The sequence below is a fragment of the Mus musculus genome, chromosome 13, assembly GCF_000001635.26.
Source record: "Mus musculus strain C57BL/6J chromosome 13, GRCm38.p6 C57BL/6J".
NCBI lineage: Eukaryota > Metazoa > Chordata > Mammalia > Rodentia > Muridae > Mus > Mus musculus.
The window spans coordinates 120,027,380-120,052,725 of NC_000079.6; the positions used below are offsets into that span (position 1 = coordinate 120,027,380).

The window sequence follows — 25,346 nt, forward strand, 5'->3', positions numbered from 1 at the left end:
AAAGAATTCAGACTATCAATTTTTCTGAGGTTAGAAACACTACAGGCAGTGATGGCGAGGGGAGGGGGAACACACGGGGGGGGGGAACGCATTGCATTCCCTGAGTACTTGGTATCAGAACAGTGGGTTCTTAGAGAATCCCACAGGAGCCTGACTGGCAAATTCTGATCTTAGTAACAACACAAACGAGCAATCACGGACAAATCCAAGAAAACTGATAAGAAACTGCGTAAACTGTGCTTGCAATCACTGTCAGATTTTTTATACACTCCTCTGAAAGGTGAACAGAAGATGGCTCCTTGAACCTTTGCTGCCTAAAAACGTAACTTTCCCGACGACCAACTGCACGAAATCTGCTCATGTACTAGTAGGGGAGCATTGAACTTTCAGCGTTTAGAAACACCGTGCTCGTGAAAGATGGACTAAACTACCATAAAACGTAGCCATTGCATCCCAGGTCTTCGGGTTTACTGAAGAAATTGTAGATTCGTCTGCCTCTCGGAGTAGAAGGGAGTTCCTACACAAAAGGACCTCACGGACAAATCCACGGGAACGGATAAGAAACCGCATAAAGATGTTAGTAATCACTGTGGGATTTCTTACATACTCCACTGACTGCTGACCGGAATCCGGCCCTTTGGACACTTTGCTGCCTAAAAACGTAACTTTCCCGACGACCAACTGCACGAAATCTGCTCATGTACTAGTAGGGGAGCATTGAACTTTCAGCGTTTAGAAACACCGTGCTCGTGAAAGATGGACTAAACTACCGTAAAACATAGCCATTGCATCCCACGTCTTCGGGTTTACTGAAGAAATTGGAGATTCCTCTGCCTCTCCGAGTAGAAGGGAGTTCCTACACAAAAGGACCTCACAGACAAATCCACGGGAACGGATAAGAAACCCCATAAAGATGTTAGTAATCACTGTGGGATTTCTTACATACTCCACTGACTGCTGACCGGAATCCGGCCCTTTGGACACTTTGCTGCCTAAAAACGTAACTTTCCCGACGACCAACTGCACGAAATCTGCTCATGTACTAGTAGGGGAGCATTGAACTTTCAGCGTTTAGAAACACCGTGCTCGTGAAAGATGGACTAAACTACCGTAAAACGTAGCCATTGCATCCCACGTCTTCGGATTTACTGAAGAAATTGTAGATTCGTCTGCCTCTCGGAGTAGAAGGGAGTTCCTACACAAAAGGACCTCACGGACAAATCCACGGGAACGGATAAGAAACCCCATAAAGATGTTAGTAATCACTGTGGGATTTCTTACATACTCCACTGACTGCTGACCGGAATCCGGCCCTTTGGACACTTTGCTGCCTAAAAACGTAACTTTCCCGACGACCAACTGCACGAAATCTGCTCATGTACTAGTAGGGGAGCATTGAACTTTCAGCGTTTAGAAACACCGTGCTCGTGAAAGATGGACTAAACTACCGTAAAACGTAGCCATTGCATCCCAGGTCTTCGGGTTTACTGAAGAAATTGTAGATTCGTCTGCCTCTCGGAGTAGAAGGGAGTTCCTACACAAAAGGACCTCACGGACAAATCCACGGGAACGGATTAGAAACCGCATAAAGATGTTAGTAATCACTGTGGGATTTCTTACATACTCCACTGACTGCTGACCGGAATCCGGCCCTTTGGACACTTTGCTGCCTAAAAACGTAACTTTCCCGACGACCAACTGCACGAAATCTGCTCATGTACTAGTAGGGGAGCATTGAACTTTCAGCGTTTAGAAACACCGTGCTCGTGAAAGATGGACTAAACTACCGTAAAACGTAGCCATTGCATCCCAGGTCTTCGGGTTACTGAAGAAATTGGAGATTCGTCTGCCTCTTGGAGTAGAAGGGAGTTCCCACACAAAAGGACCTCACGGACAAATCCACGGGAACGGATAAGAAACCGCATAAAGATGTTAGTAATCACTGTGGGATTTCTTACATACTCCACTGACTGCTGACCGGAATCCGGCCCTTTGGACACTTTGCTGCCTAAAAACGTAACTTTCCCGACGACCAACTGCACGAAATCTGCTCATGTACTAGTAGGGGAGCATTGAACTTTCAGCCTTTAGAAACACCGTGCTCGTGAAAGATGGACTAAACTACCGTAAAACGTAGCCATTGCATCCCAGGTCTTCGGGTTTACTGAAGAAATTGTAGATTCGTCTGCCTCTCGGAGTAGAAGGGAGTTACTACACAAAAGGACCTCACGGACAAATCCACGGGAACGGATTAGAAACCGCATAAAGATGTTAGTAATCACTGTGGGATTTCTTACATACTCCACTGACTGCTGACCGGAATCCGGCCCTTTGGACACTTTGCTGCCTAAAAACGTAACTTTCCCGACGACCAACTGCACGAAATCTGCTCATGTACTAGTAGGGGAGCATTGAACTTTCAGCGTTTAGAAACACCGTGCTGGTGAAAGATGGACTAAACTACCGTAAAACGTAGCCATTGCATCCCAGGTCTTCGGGTTACTGAAGAAATTGGAGATTCGTCTGCCTCTCGGAGTAGAAGGGAGTTCCTACACAAAAGGACCTCACGGACAAATCCACGGGAACGGATAAGAAACCACATAAAGATGTTAGTAATCACTGTGGGATTTCTTACATACTCCACTGACTGCTGACCGGAATCCGGCCCTTTGGACACTTTGCTGCCTAAAAACGTAACTTTCCCGACTACCAACTGCACGAAATCTGCTCATGTACTAGTAGGGGAGCATTGAACTTTCAGCGTTTAGAAACACCGTGCTCGTGAAAGATGGACTAAACTACCGTAAAACGTAGCCATTGCATCCCAGGTCTTCGGGTTACTGAAGAAATTGGAGATTCGTCTGCCTCTCCGAGTAGAAGGGAGTTCCTACACAAAAGGACCTCACGGACAAATCCACAGGAACGGATAAGAAACCGCATAAAGATGTTAGTAATCACTGTGGGATTTCTTACATACTCCACTGACTGCTGACCGGAATCCGGCCCTTTGGACACTTTGCTGCCTAAAAACGTAACTTTCCCGACGACCAACTGCACGAAATCTGCTCATGTACTAGTAGGGGAGCATTGAACTTTCAGCGTTTAGAAACACCGTGCTCGTGAAAGATGGACTAAACTACCTTAAAACGTAGCCATTGCATCCCAGGTCTTCGGGTTACTGAAGAAATTGGAGATTCGTCTGCCTCTCGGAGTAGAAGGGAGTTCCTACACAAAAGGACCTCACGGACAAATCCACGGGAACGGATAAGAAACCCCATAAAGATGTTAGTAATCACTGTGGGATTTCTTACATACTCCACTGACTGCTGACCGGAATCCGGCCCTTTGGACACTTTGCTGCCTAAAAACGTAACTTTCCCGACGACCAACTGCACGAAATCTGCTCATGTACTAGTAGGGGAGCATTGAACTTTCAGCGTTTAGAAACACCGTGCTCGTGAAAGATGGACTAAACTACCGTAAAACGTAGCCATTGCATCCCACGTCTTCGGATTTACTGAAGAAATTGTAGATTCGTCTGCCTCTCGGAGTAGAAGGGAGTTCCTACACAAAAGGACCTCACGGACAAATCCACGGGAACGGATAAGAAACCCCATAAAGATGTTAGTAATCACTGTGGGATTTCTTACATACTCCACTGACTGCTGACCGGAATCCGGCCCTTTGGACACTTTGCTGCCTAAAAACGTAACTTTCCCGACGACCAACTGCACGAAATCTGCTCATGTACTAGTAGGGGAGCATTGAACTTTCAGCGTTTAGAAACACCGTGCTCGTGAAAGATGGACTAAACTACCGTAAAATGTAGCCATTGCATCCCAGGTCTTCGGGTTTACTGAAGAAATTGGAGATTCGTCTGCCTCTCGGAGTAGAAGGGAGTTCCTACACAAAAGGACCTCACGGACAAATCCACGGGAACGGATAAGAAACCCCATAAAGATGTTAGTAATCACTGTGGGATTTCTTACATACTCCACTGACTGCTGACCGGAATCCGGCCCTTTGGACAGTTTGCTGCCTAAAAACGTAACTTTCCCGACGACCAACTGCACGAAATCTGCTCATGTACTAGTAGGGGAGCATTGAACTTTCAGCGTTTAGAAACACCGTGCTCGTGAAAGATGGACTAAACTACCGTAAAACGTAGCCATTGCATCCCAGGTCTTCGGGTTACTGAAGAAATTGGAGATTCGTCTGCCTCTCGGAGTAGAAGGGAGTTCCTACACAAAAGGACCTCACGGACAAATCCACGGGAACGGATAAGAAACCACATAAAGATGTTAGTAATCACTGTGGGATTTCTTACATACTCCACTGACTGCTGACCGGAATCAGGCCCTTTGGACACTTTGCTGCCTAAAAACGTAACTTTCCCGACTACCAACTGCACGAAATCTGCTCATGTACTAGTAGGGGAGCATTGAACTTTCAGCGTTTAGAAACACCGTGCTCGTGAAAGATGGACTAAACTACCGTAAAACGTAGCCATTGCATCCCACGTCTTCGGGTTTACTGAAGAAATTGTAGATTCCTCTGCCTCTCGGAGTAGAAGGGAGTTCCTACACAAAAGGACCTCAGGGACAAATCCACGGGAGCGGATAAGAAACCCCATAAAGATGTTAGTAATCACTGTGGGATTTCTTACATACTCCACTGACTGCTGACCGGAATCCGGCCCTTTGGACACTTTGCTGCCTAAAAACGTAACTTTCCCGACGACCAACTGCACGAAATCTGCTCATGTACTAGTAGGGGAGCATTGAACTTTCAGCGTTTAGAAACACCATGCTCAAGAAAGATGGACTAAACTACCGTAAAACGTAGCCATTGCATCCCACGTCTTCGGGTTTACTGAAGAAATTGTAGATTCGTCTGCCTCTCAGAGTAGAAGGGAGTTCCTACACAAAAGGACCTCACGGACAAATCCACGGGAACGGATAAGAAACCACATAAAGATGTTAGTAATCACTGTGGGATTTCTTACATACTCCACTGACTGCTGACCGGAATCCGGCCCTTTGGACACTTTGCTGCCTAAAAACGTAACTTTCCCGACTACCAACTGCACGAAATCTGCTCATGTACTAGTAGGGGAGCATTGAACTTTCAGCGTTTAGAAACACCGTGCTCGTGAAAGATGGACTAAACTACCGTAAAACGTAGCCATTGCATCCCATGTCTTCGGGTTTACTGAAGAAATTGTAGATTCCTCTGCCTCTCGGAGTAGAAGGGAGTTCCTACACAAAAGGACCTCAGGGACAAATCCACCGGAGCAGATAAGAAACCGCATAAAGATGTTAGTAATCACTGTGGGATTTCTTACATACTCCACTGACTGCTGACCGGAATCCGGCCCTTTGGACACTTTGCTGCCTAAAAACGTAACTTTCCCGACGACCAACTGCACGAAATCTGCTCATGTACTAGTAGGGGAGCATTGAACTTTCAGCGTTTAGAAACACCGTGCTCGTGAAAGATGGACTAAACTACCGTAAAACATAGCCATTGCATCCCACGTCTTCGGGTTTACTGAAGAAATTGGAGATTCCTCTGCCTCTCCGAGTAGAAGGGAGTTCCTACACAAAAGGACCTCACAGACAAATCCACGGGAACGGATAAGAAACCCCATAAAGATGTTAGTAATCACTGTGGGATTTCTTACATACTCCACTGACTGCTGACCGGAATCCGGCCCTTTGGACACTTTGCTGCCTAAAAACGTAACTTTCCCGACGACCAACTGCACGAAATCTGCTCATGTACTAGTAGGGGAGCATTGAACTTTCAGCGTTTAGAAACACCGTGCTCGTGAAAGATGGACTAAACTACCGTAAAACATAGCCATTGCATCCCACGTCTTCGGGTTTACTGAAGAAATTGGAGATTCCTCTGCCTCTCCGAGTAGAAGGGAGTTCCTACACAAAAGGACCTCACAGACAAATCCACGGGAACGGATAAGAAACCCCATAAAGATGTTAGTAATCACTGTGGGATTTCTTACATACTCCACTGACTGCTGACCGGAATCCGGCCCTTTGGACACTTTGCTGCCTAAAAACGTAACTTTCCCGACGACCAACTGCACGAAATCTGCTCATGTACTAGTAGGGGAGCATTGAACTTTCAGCGTTTAGAAACACCGTGCTCGTGAAAGATGGACTAAACTACCGTAAAACGTAGCCATTGCATCCCATGTCTTCGGATTTACTGAAGAAATTGTAGATTCGTCTGCCTCTCGGAGTAGAAGGGAGTTCCTACACTAAAGGATCTCATGGACAAATCCACGGGAATGGATAAGAAACCGCATAAAGATGTTAGTAATCACTGTGGGATTTCTTACATACTCCACTGACTGCTGACAGATATCCGGCCCTTTGGACACTTTGCTGCCTAAAAACGTAACTTTCCCGACGACCAACTGCACGAAATCTGCTCATGTACTAGAATGGGAGCATTGATATTTTCGGAGTTTAGAATCACCGTGATAAGAAAGACAGAATAAACAAAGGGAAAGCTGCAGAAGGGAACATGGCTCTTTGGCCAATTTAGTGGCTGAAAGCATAACTTTGCTGTCTTCCATTGAGAAATCCGTTTGTAATGGGATCATTGATTTTTTCAGTGTTTAGAAATACTGAGAAGTCAACAAGCAGAGTAAACAATGGTATTCCCTAGAGATAATTTCACAGCACCTACTTACTCCTCATAATAACAGTGGCTTCCCACAGAATGCTGTCGTCTGGCAGAGTCTGATCTGGGTTGCAACTCAAAGCACAATCATGTACAAGAAGCCGGTAAATTTTCAGGAAAAAAAAAATTGCATATGGAATTTGACATGGCCTTCATGTTTCAGCTCCATGCTATTCAGAGCCAAGCAGAACTTGGCTCCACTAATAAGATAGGCTGCTTGCCCACTGCACAAGTACCTGCCAGCAGATAACCTGGAGGCCACCTGAGAAAAGATGGCTATCAATAGGACAGCAGACAGGCATAGATTTAGCGCCTGGGAAGAGCCCTGTATTGAGAAAGCCTGAAGCCAGACCTGCCTTTCCATTGCAGATTGAATTGTCATTGCCCCCTTCCAGACCTTTCCATGAATTCTAGAAACCAGAGATCCTGTCTGCAATCAGTGCCTTGGGAAACAGGCAACACAACTCAGAACATTCCATTTGAGATTATTAAAGAATTAAGAAATGAAACGGACCATCGAATACAAACCACTGTTTATTTACTGTGGAAGCAGGGGTGGGGGTGGGGGCTGCACTGAATGTAGCAGGCTGCAGGGAATTAACTGGTTTGGGTAAAGTGATCCTCTTGACAAGGACTTCGCTCTTAAACGCCAAAAGAGCACCTGCTGCTCTCTAGGGCTCACTGCTGCCACTGTCTGGCGGCAACAAGCCACAGAACAGGCAGGCAATGAATGCTCTCCAGGCATCCTGGCAAAGTCCAGAGTCTACTTCTCCACTCTCTGATGGTTGCTCACACTCTGTGGAACTACTCCTGCCGCAGGTCTCGGTGTCCTTTGCGTCGTTGCCACGGTGGAGCGCTGTGGAACAGGACCAGGGCTGCATCGCCACTCTGAATGATTCTTCTACTGCTTCCATCCAGGTTCCCAGAGTGGTGGGTTTCTCTGGCTGTTCCTCGTGGATGGCGCTCACAGACTCAGGAATGCTGGGCTCCGAGGTGCTCTGGATCTTGCAAGAGTCGGTCCTGGGGTAGGTTCCCGCGAAGTCATTCATCCAAACTGGAAGTGGTTGTTCCTGGTAGTCACCGCCATCGTCGGAAGAGATCTCGCCTAGGACCGGATAGAAAGGGAGAGGCCAGGGACCGCGGTCTTCTGAAAAACTGGGGAGCAGAGGAGGCTGGGCCTCTTGCACCAGAGGGACGGAATCCCAGGCTTGCTTCACTTGCACTGACCAGAAATTCGACTCCATCCCTGGAGAAGCTCGTGAATCCGGAGAAAGGCAGTGCTTGCACCAGTGTGGGCAGAAGAGTCTTCTGTAGGTTCCTTGTGCTGGGTATTTGTAGTCTTCCAGGAGGGCGGGGTTGGGTGAAGTGGGAAATCCCCACCACTGAAAAGTTCCGTTTTTTGACAAACCTCCGAATGAAATCGGCAAACGAAAGAAATCGGACCAATGTTCGAAGCATGTCTGTCTTTTGCTGCGATGAAAGGAAATAAACGAGGGACAAAATCCGCTAAGAGGTTTGAAATCACCTTCGAAACGGAACCTGTCTCTTGGAACACTTAACCGAATGAAAACGTAACTTTATGGACGGCCTGTGCCACGAAATTCGCCTATCCAAAGAATTCAGACTATCAATTTTTCTGAGGTTAGAAACACTACAAGGCAGTGATGGCAAGGGGGGGGGAACACACGGGGGGGGGAACACACTGGGGGGGGGGAACACACGGGGGGGGAACACACGGGGGGGGGAACACACGGGGGGGGGGAACACACGGGGGGGGGGGAACGCATTGCATTCCCTGAGTACTTGGTATCAGAACAGTGGGTTCTTAGAGAATCCCACAGGAGCCTGACTGGCAAATTCTGATCTTAGTAACAACACAAACGAGCAATCACAGACAAATCAAACAAAACTGATAAGAAACTGCGTAAACTGTGCTTGCAATCACTGTCAGATTTTTATACACTCCTCTGAAAGGTGAACAGAAGATGGCTCCTTGAACCTTTGCTGCCTAAAAACGTAACTTTCCCGACGACCAACTGCACGAAATCTGCTCATGTACTAGTAGGGGAGCATTGAACTTTCAGCGTTTAGAAACACCGTGCTCGTGAAAGATGGACTAAACTACCGTAAAACGTAGCCATTGCATCCCACGTCTTCGGATTTACTGAAGAAATTGTAGATTCGTCTGCCTCTCGGAGTAGAAGGGAGTTCCTACACAAAAGGACCTCACGGACAAATCCACGGGAACGGATAAGAAACCTCATAAAGATGTTAGTAATCACTGTGGGATTTCTTACATACTCCACTGACTGCTGACCGGAATCCGGCCCTTTGGACACTTTGCTGCCTAAAAACGTAACTTTCCCGACGACCAACTGCACGAAATCTGCTCATGTACTAGTAGGGGAGCATTGAACTTTCAGCGTTTAGAAACACCGTGCTCGTGAAAGATGGACTAAACTACCGTAAAACGTAGCCATTGCATCCCAGGTCTTCGGGTTTACTGAAGAAATTGGAGATTCGTCTGCCTCTCCCAGTAGAAGGGAGTTCCTACACAAAAGGACCTCACGGACAAATCCACGGGAGCGGATAAGAAACCGCATAAAGATGTTAGTAATCACTGTTTGATTTCTTACATACTCCACTGACTGGTGACCGGAATCCGGCCCTTTGGACACTTTGCTGCCTAAAAACGTAACTTTCCCGATGACCAACTGCACGAAATCTGCTCATGTACTAGTAGGGGAGCATTGAACTTTCAGCGTTTAGAAACACCGTGCTCGTGAAAGATGGATTAACTACCGTAAAACGTAGCCATTGCATCCCACGTCTTCGGGTTTACTGAAGAAATTGTAGATTCGTCTGCCTCTCGGAGTAGAAGGGAGTTCCTACACAAAAGGACCTCACGGACAAATCCACGGGAGCGGATAAGAAACCTCATAAAGATGTTAGTAATCACTGTGGGATTTCTTACATACTCCACTGACTGCTGACCGGAATCCGGCCCTTTGGACACTTTGCTGCCTAAAAACGTAACTTTCCCGACGACCAACTGCACGAAATCTGCTCATGTACTAGTAGGGGAGCATTGAACTTTCAGCGTTTAGAAACACCGTGCTCGTGAAAGATGGACTAAACTACCGTAAAACGTAGCCATTGCATCCCAGGTCTTCGGGTTTACTGAAGAAATTGGAGATTCGTCTGCCTCTCCGAGTAGAAGGGAGTTCCTACACAAAAGGACCTCACGGACAAATCCACGGGAGCGGATAAGAAACCGCATAAAGATGTTAGTAATCACTGTGGGATTTCTTACATACTCCACTGACTGCTGACCGGAATCCGGCCCTTTGGACACTTTGCTGCCTAAAAACGTAACTTTCCCGACGACCAACTGCCCGAAATCTGCTCATGTACTATGTAGGGAGCGTAAATCCGAAGACATGGGATGCAATGGCTACGTTTTACGGTAGTTTAGTCCATCTTTCACGAGCACGGTGTTTCTAAACGCTGAAAGTTCAATGCTCCCCTACTAGTACATGAGCAGATTTCGTGCAGTTGGTCGTCGGGAAAGTTACGTTTTTAGGCAGCAAAGTGTCCAAAGGGCCAGATTCTGGTCAGCAGTCAGTGGAGTATGTAAGAAATCCCACAGTGATTACTAACATCTTTATGCGGTTTCTTATCAGTTCTCCTGGATTTGCGTGTGATATCTTTTTGTCTAGGAACTCCCTTCTACTCCGAGAGGCAGAGGAATCCACTCTTTCTTCAGTAAATCTGAAGAGATGGGATGCAATGGCTTATTTTTCTGTTATTTTAGTCCATCTTTCATGAGCACGGTGTTTCTAAACGCTGAAAGTTCAATGCTCCCATTCTAGTACATGAGCAGATTTCCTGCAGTTGGTAGTCTGTATAGTTATGTTTTTAGGCAGCGAAGTGTCCCTAGGTCCATGTTCTGTTCAACAGTCATCCGACTATCTGTTAGTAAGTTGTTTAGTTTCTTAAAAAGACCTCTATGGGGTTTCCTGTCAGTTTTTGTCCTTTTTTTCCTGACCACATTTAGACTCTGAGGAGCAGGCGAATCCACTGTTCCATTAGCAAGTCCGAAAGGATGGGATGCATGAGAGGACTATATAAGAAATCTGATGGTGATTTTAAACTGCTTACCCTATTTTGTTCCATAGTGCCTCAGAGAGCACCTGGCACCTTTCTGTGGAGAGAGAGAGAGAGAGAGAGAGAGAGAGAGAGAGAGAGAGAGAGAGAGAGAGAGAGAGATATCTGTGTCAAACATGTTCTGTGCCTAAACGTCTCTATTCCGTGCTATCTACAGTGCAGCCGGCTTGCTTGACAATAAAGAAACGAAAACATCTGTATTCCATGCTCCCTGTCATTTCTTAAATCCTTTGATAAATGATTTCATGGGAAATGCTTTGGGTTGTGGGACTCGTTTTCTGAGACACTGGTTTCAGCCAAGATTGCTGGTTTCTAGGATTCATTAAAAGGCCAGGAAGAGGGCAAGGCAACCATGATACAACTTGCAATGGGAAAGCAGGTCTGGCTTTAGTTTTTGGGGATTCAGGGATGGCGTCCTCCATACCCTATTGGCTGACATTTCTTTACTCATACTTTATAAGGAGTCCTCCTCCTTATTTCCCTGGCATGCTCTAGGTCCAGTTTCAAACAGCCTAAGACAGAGGCCTGATGACTTACCACACTCATTGTCCAGCCTGATTTTACTCCAGCCTTGTGGTTCTGGATAAGTCCATGGTGACTGCACCCCATGTCTTTTCCATATCAATAGGGGAGCAGGAGACAATGAAAGTCCTAAACTAGAATCATTCATTTGCAGAGACCTGCAGCTCTGTATGCTGGATCCAGGCTAGCAACTTCTGCAGCAGTGGGCACTGTGTCCCCAGGAATGCACCTCTCCCATATTACCAATGTGAAGTACCTGAGCTTTGAATTGTCTGATCCTGGCTCACTAGTGCCTGGAACTAGTGTCAGCCAAGTCAAGTTCCCCTGTGCTATCAGCAGGCAGAGGCTGAATCTGACCTTGATTGATAACAGCATAGTTGATTTTGTTTCCAGGTGCTTTCATTTTCAGATAGAACCAGACTTTGCCAGGGAGGCTGTAGTGGGATTCATTGCAAATCCAGGGTCCAGAAAGGATGGAGAACACCCTGGATGAGACCCCTGGAGCGCCTTGGATCCAGTATGCAGGGGATGTGATCCAGAACCAATTTCATTTTGTTTTCTTGATCTCTCTGCTCACCATCATTTTGAAATGATGGAAATTCATGCAAATCCTAAGGTTTGTAGATAACAGGGTGCCTCAGTAAAAGGCATGTTTTAAGTCTGGCAAGTCACCCAAGGCATCCTCCCCATGTCCCCAGACCACTAAATTGGTGTCTGCACCGAATCTCAGCCACAGCTGTGTTCATTTCCTGTATAAGAAAATTTCCTTCTCTGTGGAAAGCTTTTCTTTTTTTTTTTTTTTTTTTAAATTTTTTTTTTAGATTTATTTATTATATGTAAGTACACTGTAGTTGTCCTCAGACACTCCAGAAGAGAGAGTCAGATCTCTTACGGATGGTTGTGAGCCACCATGTGGTTGCTGGGATTTGAACTCCTGACCTTCAGAAGAGCAGTCGGGTGCTCTTACCCACTGAGCCATCTCACCAGCCCAGCTTTTCTTTCACATAGATATTTCAAAATATATTGGCAGTTTTTATGTGAACTAGATCTTTTCAATTGTCACTTGAGAGGCTCTGTGTTAGGTTTGTATTTTTCTGTATGTTGCTTATTATTTGTTTGTTTTGTTTTTTTAATGCTGTATGGTTTCAATGTTGGACTTGCTTAGTGTAGCCAATATCTGGTAACGTTTATATAGTTTTGTACAATATTGAGATGACTGGTAGTAACAACATGTTTCTACTCTTTTCTCTCCCCAAACCCTCCCATGCATGCATCTCAGCTCTCCTTTAAACTCATAGACAATTTGTTTTCTAAGTGCTATTCCATGCATGTTTTATTTATACAGATATGAGTAAGTATAACCTCCTTAATGTTTTTAAACTTTCTATTGATTCCTTGTGAATTGCACATTTGCACCCAAATCCCACTCATGTTCCAATCCCTCCATATCTTTCCCCTGCCATTGAAACCTCCCAAAAACAAAAAATAAAAACGAATAAATGAATAAAAACATCTCTCTGTGACAGCTGAGGTATGTCATGGTGTGTCACACAATACACTCATTTGCCCAAACAGCTTTATCTGAAAATGATCATTGCAATGAGTCATTGGTCTGGTGTGAGGCCTCTGGCTTCTCCTACTATAGCACTACAGGATCCTCTCTGGGACTCTCCTCATAACACTGTAGCCCCCTTCCATGTGCCTTTACAGTTTGAACCGTATGCCTGGCTTTAGGCTGTAGCAGGTCTCTATGCACATTTTCAGTTGCTAATGTAATAAGTCAAATGATGCCTCTGTTTACTAAAGCATTCACCTGTTTTGGTTTAGTGTTATTGTTGGTTGAAGTTCCAGTTTACCTCTCAAGGTTGTTAAGCCTCCATGGATTGCTGAGTAGCATTTACGTGAAGAATGTTCTTGGAGCCCAGAGAATCAACACACCCCAAAGATACTTAAACAGTGACATTACTTGCAGCCCTGTTTCTAAACGCTAAGTGATATAGCCGATGAAAACTTCCTTTGCACCGGTGAAAGACTGAATGAGGAGGATGTGGAGATCAATGTTCACGAATTATTATCCTTAACAAGAAGTGTAAAGTATCCTATGCAGAATGATGCTTGTGCCTGGAGACAGGCACACGAAGGGGATGACCAAGTCTCAAAATAATAGATATCCAATATCTTTCATTTGTGGGCCCTGGACTTTCAAGATACATGATATCATGTTTTTCTCTTGTCACACGTGAGTAGCTGAGTGAAGTGTGTGGAGGAAAGTTGGATAATGAACTCAAGGATGATTGAGTTAGGAGGGGAAGTAGCCAGAAAGGGAACACATAGTTGCATGACATGAAACTCCACATCATCTGAAACAGAACGTTCCTGACTATGTCTATTTCTTTTCCATGGCTCAGAATAAACAACATAATCAAAATCAAAGCAACTTATGAAAAAAGTGGTTAGTTTGGATTATTAATAGGGTTAGAGTCCTTGAACACAGAGAGGAGTGGCTGAGATTGCTCACACCTTGATTCACCACCAGATGGCAGCACCACTAGTAGGAAGGGAAGTAGGAAGAGAAGAAGGGCTAGGGAAGGAGGGAGGGAGGCAGTGAGGGAGAGGGGGAGAGAGAGGGAGAGAGAGACAGAGACAGAGAGAGAGAGGAGAGAACACATGGAGTCACTTCCTTCTAAAAAAGATCACATCTCCTTATCTTTCCAAAAGAATTCAACCAACAAGGAATCAAATATTCAAATATTCAGTAGGATGCAGTCCATCAGAGCAGGGTAGGCACAGCAGCAGGAAGAACAGCCAGGTGTTCTCACAGTATGAGCACTTAAGAAATACAAGAAGTGGGCCCAGGTTTTCAAACCTCTCAGCCAGTTTGAATCTCAGGGGATAGACTCCAGCATCACAGACAGAAGGCATGGCACCATGAGACAGAAGCACGATAGTCACATTGCTCAAAGTTCCTTCTTGTGTTATGTGACAGGAAACAGACCATTGATTTTGCAGCCCAGGGATGCTTATGTGAGAGGATTTCACATGAGCCTCATTGGTTGTCCATTGAGCTCACCTTACTTCCTTAAGAGCCAGGAGTTCTTTTTAAGATGTCCTTTCTGCATGGCCTGCTGCAGCTCTGCTCTCAGCCTCCTTCTTTCCTCAAAGCTTCTTTGATCTCTGCTTGAATGGAGGACATTGCCATGAGAATTCAAATTCTCCATATGAGATCACTAATGTCCCTTAGGATCTGTTATTGCACAGGTGGCCTGCACTCTCACTTGTTGACCCTCCCATACCTCTCTCTTCCTGAGTGAGTTCAGAGCACCTTTCTCCCTAAGTTATCATACTCTGGAACACTTTAGATCTTGGGACGTCCCAATGCTACAGGAAACTATCCAGCTTTGTCTTACTTTAACAGACATCTTTTTCTGCACAGTTCATGTGGGAGACAAGTGACTTAGGAATGATTGCTGAATAAATTATTAAACTGAAAAAATATTAAGAGAATAAGTTAAATTAGACAATTCAAAAGATCCTAGGTAGTTTTGACGTTGTGAAAACTTATAAACATTATTTGGATACTCATAAAACTATTTTCAGAAAACCTGGACATATTGTAAGCACAACATAAAGAACTAAACAATCTCTCAAGAGAAGAAATGTAGGAGAATGTCATATACTTTATGAAAAGTTATGATTCTTTATAAGACAGTCTTCTTCTGCCAGGGCTTTGGTGGTGCACACCTTTAATCCCAGCACTCGGGAGGCAAAGACAGGTCGATCCTGAGTTCGAGGCCAGCCTGATCTACAGAGTGAGTTCCAGGACAGCCAGGGTTACACAGAGAAATGCTGTCTTGAAAAAAAAGAAAAGAAAAGAAAAGAAGAGAAAAGAAAAGAAAAGAAAAGAAAAGAAAAGAAAAGGAAAGGAAAGGAAAGGAAAGGAAAGAAAAGGAAAGGAAAGGAAAGAAAAGAAGTCTTCCTTCTTCTCCTCCTCCCCCTCCTCCCCCTCCTCCTCCCCCTCCTCCTCTTCCTCCTCTTCCTCCTCCCCTCCTCCTCCTCCTCCTCCTCCTCTTCCTCCTCCTCCTCCTCTTCTTCTTCTTCTCCTCCTTCTTCTTTTTGTTTTTAGTTTTTTGTTTTTTGAGACAGGGTTTCTCCATATAGCCTTGGCTGTCCTAGAACTCACTTTGTAGACCAAGCTGGCCTTGAACTCAGAAATCCACCTGGAATGTCTTCTTTTATAATAGATCATTACATGATGTTTTAAATGTTTTTTCCTTTTAAACTGTTTTATCCTCAAAATCATTGTCCTTACAAAATATACCTATATAATAAAGTCATTTCATTAGAGGAAATACTATCTTAAATGTGTACTATACTTTATTTTAAATTTAAGGATAATCTATATTTTTAAAGAGAAACTTTTGCTTTTATCTTATATGTATGAGTATTTCCTGCATTTATGTGGGTTCATAATGTGTGTGCATGGTGCCCACAGAGCTCTCAAGAATGCTTCAGATACCCTAAAATGTGGTAAGTGTCCACATGTATGATGGGAACTAAACCTGGGTCCTCTGCACATTATTTTGTACTCTAACTACTGACTTTCTACCTCTAGCCCCTATAAGAGTATTTTAATTTGTTTTATTTGTTTATTTAATGCATACTGGTATATTGCATGCAGATATATCCGTGTACCAAATGTGTGCCTGATTCCTGCAGATCCCTAAAGAGAGTTTCTGATCCCCTGGAACTTATACAAAACATAGTTGACATTTACGAGATTTAAAAATCAAGGCTATAAAATACAGGATATAGAATTGCTGTTTTTCTTTGTTTTTCATTTTTTATTTTTCATATTTTAAATTTTAATTTCATTTGTAATTCATTTTTTAAAAAGGCTGTTTTAATATATACATATATATGTGTGTGTGTATACATACATATACATATATATATATAAAACTTCTGATTCATCCATAGAAATGGTAACATTCAGATTCTAGAAATGTTCAGTTTGTAATTTTAGAATCATTTGAAAGACTAACTTGGGGCCTTCTTGGGGATAGCTGTATGCAGGAAACACAATGCTACTCTCTGCTTCTTTCATATATGTGCTTTCAATAATTTCCCTAAAAGAACAAAAGAAGCAGACATTAGAATAAAAACATAAATCATTCTTAGTGGTGTTGTGGTACATGACTTTGACCTCAGTACTCTTGAGTCCAGAAGCCAGCCTGATCTACATGTGAGTTTAAGGACAGACACCCTGGGATACATCAAGAGATCCTAATTAAAAAGAAAGAATAAAAAAAGAAGGAAGGGAGGAAGGAAGGAAGGAAGGAAGGAAGGAAGGAAGGAAGGAAGGAAGGAAAGAAGATAGGTAGGAGGGAAGACAGAAAGAAGCTCTAATCTCTCTCTCTCTCTCTCTCTCTCTCTCTCTCTCTCTCTCTCTCTGTGTGTGTGTGTGTGTGTATGTGTGTGTGTGTATGTGTAAAAATATTTTGTGGAAAGATGGATAAAAAGTACTTTTAGAAGAAAACCAAATGCTTACAATCTAAATATCATCCTAAAAGAACGGATTTTTTTCCAAAATGGGGACAAAGAAAAGGATAGCACAGAGCTTTTTACTATGCTCAAAATGTAGACAGAACTTAGGACTGGAAAGTAGGCTATGGGTAGGGTACAAAGATCACATCAGAGAAGAAGATAGGCTATGATATCCAGAGAAGTCTTTACAGGCTCTAGTGCTCTGCAGGCTCCATGATCTTCTCCAGTCTAGTTTGGCATCTACAAGAATGGCCCCAAGAAGCTTTCATAGTTCAGGTGCAAAATTCCATTCTCAAGAGATGCTTGTCACTGCTCCAGGATGCAGTATCTTGCCTCAAAACATTTGTTTTCAACTGTTGATGGTGTCTCTTGGGACATTACACTGATCTGGAAAATGGAGACAACCAGGTTCTGAATAAAACTAATGTTCTTTGGACTTTAATGTGATAATGTGTGAAGTTAAACTGGTAGGCCAAGGAAACAACTTGAAACATCCCAATATAAATCCAGCCTGCACTTTCTTCCCCTTCATGATCTAAATGAGAAGTTGATCCTTCTCAGGAAGACTAAATTTTTTATAAAATCAGTCATTCACATTAAAAGTTTATAAATAAATATTGAATCTGTAAGAAACAGTCATGTTCATGAAAAATCAATCTATTTAATGGAATATATCTAAGGTCTGACTCAATTTGCTTTGCCCAGACAGTTCTCAACCCTCTACCCCACCCTTCAATGTGCACACATTTGAGATATTTTTTGTCCTTGACCATGATCCAAATGCCTTCAGTCACCAAAAGAACTAAAGTAGCTTAAATTAATAAGAAAGATATAGGTAAAAGTTAACTGACAAAATAATGCCAATGAATGTTTCAAGGTTTCCCTGATCATTATCTAACTTTGATACATGTTTGTGGTTTTGCCTTTAAGAATTTTATGCTTCTGAGCTCGTTTTTCATTGACTTTTCAGAGGCACAAGACTGTTCTTTATATGTCCATCAATAAAAAGGACTGTACTTGCTTTGGCAGCACATACACTAAAGTTGGAGCAATACAGAGAAGATTAGCATCACCCCTCGCAAGCAGGACAGGCAAATTCGTGAGACGTTCCATATTTTTCAGAATTGAGGACCCAGACATGAACCCACTCACCTATGGTCACTCGATCTTTGACAATAAAGCTAAAACCATCCAGTAGAAAAAAGACAGCATTCTCAACAAATGGTGATGTTTCAACTGTCGGTTATCATGTAGAAGAAGGCAAATTGATCCATTCTTATCTCCTTGTACAAAGCTCAAGTCCAAGTGGATGAAGGAACTCCACATGAAACCAGATACACTGAAACTAATAGAAGAGAAACTGGGGAAGAGTCTCAAACACATGGATAGAGGGGGGAAATTCCTGAAAAGAACACCAATGGCTTATGCTCTAAGATCAAGAATTGAAAAATGGGACCTCATAAGATTGCAAAGCTTCTGTAAGGCAAAGGACATTGGCAATAGGACAAAACAGCAACCAACAGACTTGGGAAAGATCTTTATCAACCCTACATCTGGTAGAGGTCTATTATCCAATATATACAAAGAACTCAAGATATTAGACTCCAGAGAACCAAATAACCCTATTAAAAATGGGGTGGAGACCTAAACAAAGAATTCTCAACTGGAGAGTATGAGCCATTCAGTTCTCAAATGGCTGAGAATCACCTAGAGAAATGTTCAATATTCGTAGTCATCAGCAAAATGCAAATCAAAAAAATCCTAAGATTCCACCTCACAGCAGTCAGAATGGCTAAGATTGAAAACTCAGGTGACAGCAGATGCTGGCTAGGATATGGAGTAAGAGGAACACTCCTCCATTTTTGGTTGCATTTGTAAGCTGGTACAAATTCTCTGGAAAATCAGTCTGGTGGTTCCTCAGAAAATTGAACATAGTATGACCTGAGGACCCACTCCTGAGCATATACCCAAAAGATGCTCTAACATATAACATGCACGCATGCTCCACTATGTTCATAGCAGTCTTATTTATAATAGCCAGAAGCTGGAAAGAACCCAGACTCCTTCAACAGAGGAATGAATAGAGAAAATGTGATACATTTACACAATGGAGTACTACTCAGCTATTTAAAAATAATGACTTCGCTCCCACCCTCCCCTCCCCCCCCCCCCGCGCCCCGATTCCGGCCCGAGCGGGGGTGGGGGTGGGGGAGGGAAGGCCGGGAGCCGGGGCCAGAGTCCGCCGGAGCGCGGAGCGCGCCGGGCCCCATGGACAGCTCAGCCGCGACCAGAAGTCAGCAGTTTCCCAGAAGCCCCGGAGTCGGGGCATCCTCCACTCTCTCTTCTGCTGTGTCTGCCGGGATGATGGGGAGCCCCTACCTGCCCACAGTGGGGCTCCCCTGCTGGTGGAGGAAAATGGCGCCATCCCTAAGCACACCCCAGTCCAGTACCTGCTTCCCGAGGCCAAGGCTCAGGACTCAGACAAGATCTGCGTAGTCATCGACCTGGACGAGACCCTGGTGCACAGCTCCTTCAAGCCAGTGAACAATGCGGACTTCATCATCCCGGTGGAGATAGATGGAGTGGTCCACCAGGTCTATGTGCTGAAGCGGCCCCACGTAGATGAGTTCCTACAGCGAATGGGCAAGCTCTTTGAATGTGTGCTGTTCACTGCCAGCCTTGCCAAGTACGCACTCTGCTGGACAAATGGGGAGCCTTCCGTGCCAGGCTGTTTCGAGAGTCGTGTGTCTTCCACCGGGGGAACTAAAGGACCTGAGCAGGCTGGGGCGAGTGCTCATTCTAGACAACTCACCCACCTCCTATGTCTTCCATCCAGACAATGCCGTACCAGTGGCCTCGTGGTTTGACAACATGAGTGACACTGCGCTACACGATCTCTTACCCTTCTTTGAGCAACTCAGCTGAGGGAACGACTATACTCAGTGCTCAAACAGCCTAGGCCCGGGAGCTAGTGAGGTGTCCTGGGGCCAGGACCTGCCTCTCACCAAGGCCCAAGCCTCTCCCCAGCAGACTGTGGGCGCCTGCCTTTGCTGTTAACACCCCCGGCTGTGTCATGGTCACGGCCCTGGGGAAGAGGTGTCTCCCCTGCCATGTTGCATGGAGGACAGTGAGCCCTTGGGCCCCTGTGTCAGTGCCTTCAAACTTCTTCCCCTCTTCTCAGGGGACCTGGGGGGCCCTGCCTGCTGCTCCCCACTTCTGTCTTATCCACGCTGCCATGTTTCTCTGTTGCCAAATTGGGCCTCTTCGCCCCAGTTCTGCTCTGGGGGTAGGGACAGGGTTTTTGCTGCCCCGTGCCTTGGATTCCCCACCCACCCACCCACCCACCCACCCCCGTCTGAGAACAGTGGACACCCAAGTGCCTTTCATAGAACCCTCTTTACTGGTCAGCTTTTCCCAGATCTAGGCTGACCTGAGAGGAACCAACTTCTCCCCTTTCCCTCCTACCTCTTGGGATGACCAGTTTGTACGTGGGCAGGAGAGGAAGAAAGTCTATTATAATACACTTGTAAAAGAGCTGGGGACCTTCCTCGGGAGGAACGCTCCCGGTCCAGCTTGTCCAAGGCTGACGGCTGCTCCATATCTCACTTAAGCCCCAAGTCTCCCCAAAGCCCTGGGGCTCGGCAGGATGCCCCCGTGGTGCCATATAAATATGTATATGTGTATATAGATTTTGAAGGGAAGGAGAAAGGAAAGGGTGAGAACAAGACACTCTTCCTTAACCCTTCCCTGGGCCCAGAAATTGGGGGAGGGAGGGAAAGGATTTTTACATTTTTAAAACTACTATTTTTCTGAATGGAACAAGCTGGGCTGAGGGGTCAGGTCGGGTCTTCTGTCTGTCCCAACCCTTTTCACTCTTCATTCAAAAGACATTTATTGAGTACCTTCAGTGCCCAGCAGTGAGCTAGTCCCACCAGCTTAGTGGGAGGGGGTTGTCTCTGCTTCATTTTTAGGTGCCTCTAAACCCCAGATGTCATGCCTTCAGAGTATCAACAGGGGGTGGAACCTTCTTGTGGGGTTAGGGAGTGTCCAAACCTTAACCAAGCTGGCTCCTCCTGTGCCAACTCCTCCTTCCCTGTTCCGTGCAGCCTCCTCCATGGCCCCCCGCTGGCTGGGGGCAGCTCCTGGGTTTCTGCCTTCTGTTTTTAAAGCCCCTCCCCATACCTGCAGAGTCTGCAGTTCAAGCCCTTAGGCTCTCTCCCCAGATTACAAGGGTTAAGTGAACCCACAAACAAGTGCCAAGGGGGTTGGTGAAGGGAGAGAAGATGGCCAGAATCAGATGACCTTCCCAATTAAGTGCCTTCTCTGTGACCTGAGCACCTCAGAGTGATAACTAAAGAGAAAGCTAGACCCCCTCCTATTCCGCCTCTGTGGTTTTTGGGGAAGGGACCTGAAGTGAGTGAATGTCTCACATCTGTGACTGCAGTTTTGACTATTTCTCATAACCCTGCTGGACAGGAGGAAGTTAGCCAAGAGGGACTGCCTGGGCACTCGATCTGAGTTGCTAGAGCCCACGTGATGGAAAGAGAAAACTCCCACAAGTTGTCCTCTGACCTCCTCACATGCACCATGGCACGAGCTCTACCCACCCCCCACCCCCAGATACACGCACTCTAAACAAATAAAAAATACACACACACACACAAAATAATGACTTCATGAAATTCTTAGACAAATGGATGGAACTAGAAAATATCATCCTGAGTGAGGTAACTCAATCACAAAATAATACACATGGTATGCACTCACTGATAAGTGGATATTAGCCCCAAAATTCTGAATACTCAAGATAAAATTCACATACTACATGAAGCTCAAGAAGGAAGACCTAAGTGTAGATACTTCAGTCCTTCTTAGAAGGGGGAACAAAATACCCATGGAAAGAGATATAAAGACAAATTGTGGAGCAGAGACTGAAGGAAGGGCCAACCAGAAAGTGACCCACCTGGAGATCCATCCCATATACAGTTACCAACCCCACACACTATTGCAGATGCCAAGAACTGCTTGCTGACAGGAGCCTGACATAGCTGTCTCCTGTGAGGCTTTGCCAGAGCCTGACAAATACAGAGGTGGATGCTCACAGCCAAACATTAGACTGAGTGAGCAAGGTGTCCCCAATGGAGGAGTTAGAGAAAGGACCCAAGGAGCTAAAAGGGTTTTCAGCTCCATAGGAGGAACAACAATATGAACCAGCCAGAACCACAGAGCTCCCAGGGACTAAACCACCAACCAAAGACTATATACATGGAGGGACCCATGGCTCTAGGTGCATGTGTAGCAGTGGATGGCCTTGTTGGATACCAATGGGAGGAGAGGGCCTTGGTCCTGTTAAGGCTCAATGCCCCAGTGTAGGGGAGTGTCATGAAGGGGAAGTGGGAGTGGGAGGGTGGGGGGACACCCTCATAGAAACAGGGGATGGGAGGAGAAGATAGGGGTTTTTTGGACGGAAAACCAGTAAAGGGAATGACATTTGAAATGCCAATAAAGAAAATATCTAATAATTTTTTTTTAAAAAATGAAAATAAAAAGGACTTAAAGCTTTTAGTTGACTTCATTAGCATGGTTGTCAATCACCAATTTCTGGAGTTATTATTAAGTCCTTCCTTAAATAAATATTCAACCTGTACAAAAACTCCTCATCATTTGAATAAAATATCAATCTACTTAATGTAGAGTCAATATTTCATGTAAAAAAGTCCAAGCTCTAAACAAAAATATAATGTGTTTGATAAAAAGTGAGGTTTTGAATAAAGTCAGTCATTTACAAAACAACACCAACAAAAAGCTCTACCCCTATATTAAAGCAGTTCCTTCTAATATAAATTCACTTTTTGCTGCTCCACTGCAGTCTCAGCAATGTGGCTGCCAACACGGAGACTGAGCAAGGAGAACACAAACACAAACAGACATTCAGACCTGGAAGTGGGGAAGTTTATGGGGCCTAGACAAACTACCTAACTAACGTAAAAAAAAAAAAAAAAAAAAGAGAAACAAAAAAACATACAACCAAGGAATTTAAGAGCAAGAGAAACAGTTTTCCTCAGGGAAGAACTTCCAAACTGATTATTCAAAACCAAGTGCTCAGCCTTGAAATCATGTATATACTAGGGACATTGTGCAGACTAATCAGGTTGTATTTGTATATTAGCAATACACATACAAACACACCACATATAGTACATACACACACAAACATGCAAAACAGCACATATATTCTACAAATACAGAGAGAGAGGCTGCTATCACAGGGGCACATAGAAGGGGATGGACAGGGGCAGGAAGAGAGAAAGGCAAGAAACTAATATAATTATATTTTAATTTCAAAAATACCAAAATTTAAAACAATCAAACTTTTTGAGCCAGGCTTGGTGGTGCACATTTTTAATCCAAGCACCCCACAGTCAGCAGGAGAAAAGAAACTCTTTAGTGCAAGGGCAGCCTGGTAACATAGATGCTTCCAGGACAGCCAGGGCGGTAAAGAGAGATCCTTTATCAAAAAATAAAATAAAGTAAAATGAATAAAACACATTCTTCTGAATTCAGACTCAATCCTCTAAAGCCAATTTTATAAATAAATGCTTGGTGGTCTTAAAAGGCAGTGTTGTTTGTGGAGAGTCCACCTTTGAATAAATATTCATCCTCTGTATGGAATACTGTCCTAGTACTAGAGAGTATGTCTGCCGTTTAAACATTGGCCTTGATTACAAAACATATGTGTTTTCTTTCATAATGGAGCTTCAACTGACATTTTCAGTTGAAATTTGTTTTAAGGTATGGGGACTGTCTCAAAGAGGAACAAACAAGGGTAAAAGCAGAAATTCAACTCTGTGACAAAGATGTTCTTAAAGTTTAAAAACTAAACCTGGGTTTGAGTCTTCCAACACTTACCCAGGAACATGGTTCAATGTCTACACCAAGAGAAATACTTAGTTTCTTCTGAAGTTCAGGATCCTGAATCAGAAACTGGGTCTTGGCAGAGATGGGATTGGTTCTGCCTCTGCTTACACTCTGTCTACTTTACAGCTCCCTTTTAATTCAGTTGCCTTTTGCTTAACTAGTGCAAGTGCCCTGCTGGGTGCTGAGTTGCCAGATTTGGTGAGCAGGGAATGTCCTCCATAACCTATCCCTGGCTGGAGGAGTACCACAAGCCCTCATGTCCAGATGCATCCTGGAGTGTGATTGCCCAGTCATGCTAAGTCCTGACTCAAGCAGACAAATACCAGTTTTTACTGCCTGGATTTCTGTCTTACTGGCATCCCCTCTCTGTATCCCCCATACACCTGCCCACAACCCACCCCAGCTAAGGATGGCTTCAATCTGGAATTGACATTCATCCAGGGTGGAGATTCAAGGCTCTTAGCTCCAAGGATCTCAGAGCTAGGCCAGCTGCTTTTGGGTGGTGCAGATTTCTGTCTCTAAATGACCACCAGTTCTTCTTTTCCTGGACCTGCAAGTTTCTTCAAGTTTTCTGAGCCTTGCGTGTGCTCTTCGACTTTGCTGAATGCAAAAGGTTTTCAGGTGCCAGGGTGACCAAAGCAAGCAGAGCTAAGGGAGGCAGCTGGGGGTGTCAGGACTTGGCTGTGTGTTTTCAGCCAATCCCTGACCATGGTGGACATGCTGCAGAGGATGCCCAGTCTCCTAGAAATTCAGGTCCATTTGAGACCAGCACAAGGTCATTCTCAGGGAGCCTAGTCCCAAGTGCTGCTCAGCCAGACCAGTACCTTCCCCAGTAATCCCCCAGAGCTCACCTGGCAGTGGCTGAATTTTCTAGGTTCTTCAACATCTGCTCAGCTCTGATCTGCATTAGGTTTCTTTTTCTCAGCTGCTGACAGCATTTACATTTCCTCTTCTGTGCCCAGCTTTGCAAATTTTCAGTCTTTAGCAATGATAAAATTTCAACAGTTCCCCACCCCACCATGCCTTTTTTTTTTTTTTTTTTTTTTTTGGGTGGGTAGAGGGTTGGCAACCAGGATTTCCTGGTGTAGCTGGCTGGTAGAGTTAAAATGCAGAGCCAGCTGGCTGCAGAAAGCCCTGCCCTAGCACACAAAGATGCTAAGCAAGCACAGCTGTCCTAAACTTTGTAATACAGAAAAACTGCAACAGAGAAACTGAAGAAGATGGAGATACACAAAGCCTTAGCTATTTACCTCCTTCTGCTGAGAATTCTTTGCACTACGGAACCCACATAGTGCAATGTCTGTGAGGTTGATAGAGCAGGGAGAGCCACAGGGGCTCAGTCTGTTTGTGCCCCACCTGGGAAAACCATCAGCCATGGCCTGCCTGTGCCTTGATACCCAGGTGTTATAACTGGGTGACAGCTGCATCTTGGGCAACTGATTCTTGCAGAGTCCACAGCAGTCCTGGCATCTTGGTTCCTCCCTTCT

At 44.7% G+C, this 25,346-nt stretch overlaps 1 protein-coding gene, 1 non-coding gene and 1 pseudogene across 5 annotated transcripts; 2 read left to right on the forward strand and 1 right to left on the reverse strand.

Annotated features, from left to right (window-relative positions):
* Nucleotides 1-7,224: 7,224 nt before the first annotated feature.
* Nucleotides 7,225-24,825, reverse strand: Gm21188 (predicted gene, 21188). 4 transcript variants are annotated; one of them, NM_001302966.1, is made up of 6 exons: nt 24,711-24,825; nt 19,392-19,571; nt 18,094-18,286; nt 17,131-17,328; nt 14,468-14,571; nt 7,226-8,178 (listed from the first exon to the last, which is right to left on the reverse strand). In NM_001302966.1, exon 6 carries the CDS (start codon nt 7,950-7,952, stop codon nt 7,380-7,382), a length of 573 nt encoding a protein of 190 aa, NP_001289895.1. In that variant the 5' UTR covers nt 7,953-8,178; nt 14,468-14,571; nt 17,131-17,328; nt 18,094-18,286; nt 19,392-19,571; nt 24,711-24,825; the 3' UTR covers nt 7,226-7,379. The 4 variants fall into 4 exon arrangements, with proteins under 4 accessions (XP_011242910.1, XP_030102938.1, XP_030102939.1 ...); XM_011244608.2 differs by lacking the exons at nt 19,392-19,571; nt 24,711-24,825 and adding an exon at nt 10,870-10,912 and having other exon boundaries at nt 7,225-8,178; nt 18,094-18,913; XM_030247078.1 differs by lacking the exons at nt 19,392-19,571; nt 24,711-24,825 and having other exon boundaries at nt 7,225-8,178; nt 18,094-18,913.
* On the forward strand, nt 17,955-18,060 carry Gm24798. The gene has a single exon (XR_003950782.1). It is a non-coding gene; the product is annotated as a U6 spliceosomal RNA (small nuclear RNA).
* On the forward strand, nt 19,182-20,089 carry Gm31544 (annotated as a pseudogene).
* Nucleotides 24,826-25,346: the final 521 nt, after the last annotated feature.

Excerpts from the sequence above, each read along its gene's own strand:
- Gm21188 (XM_030247078.1), bottom strand. The coding sequence starts at position 7,952 with ATGGAGTCGAATTTCTGGTCAGTGCAAGTGAAGCAAGCCTGGGATTCC.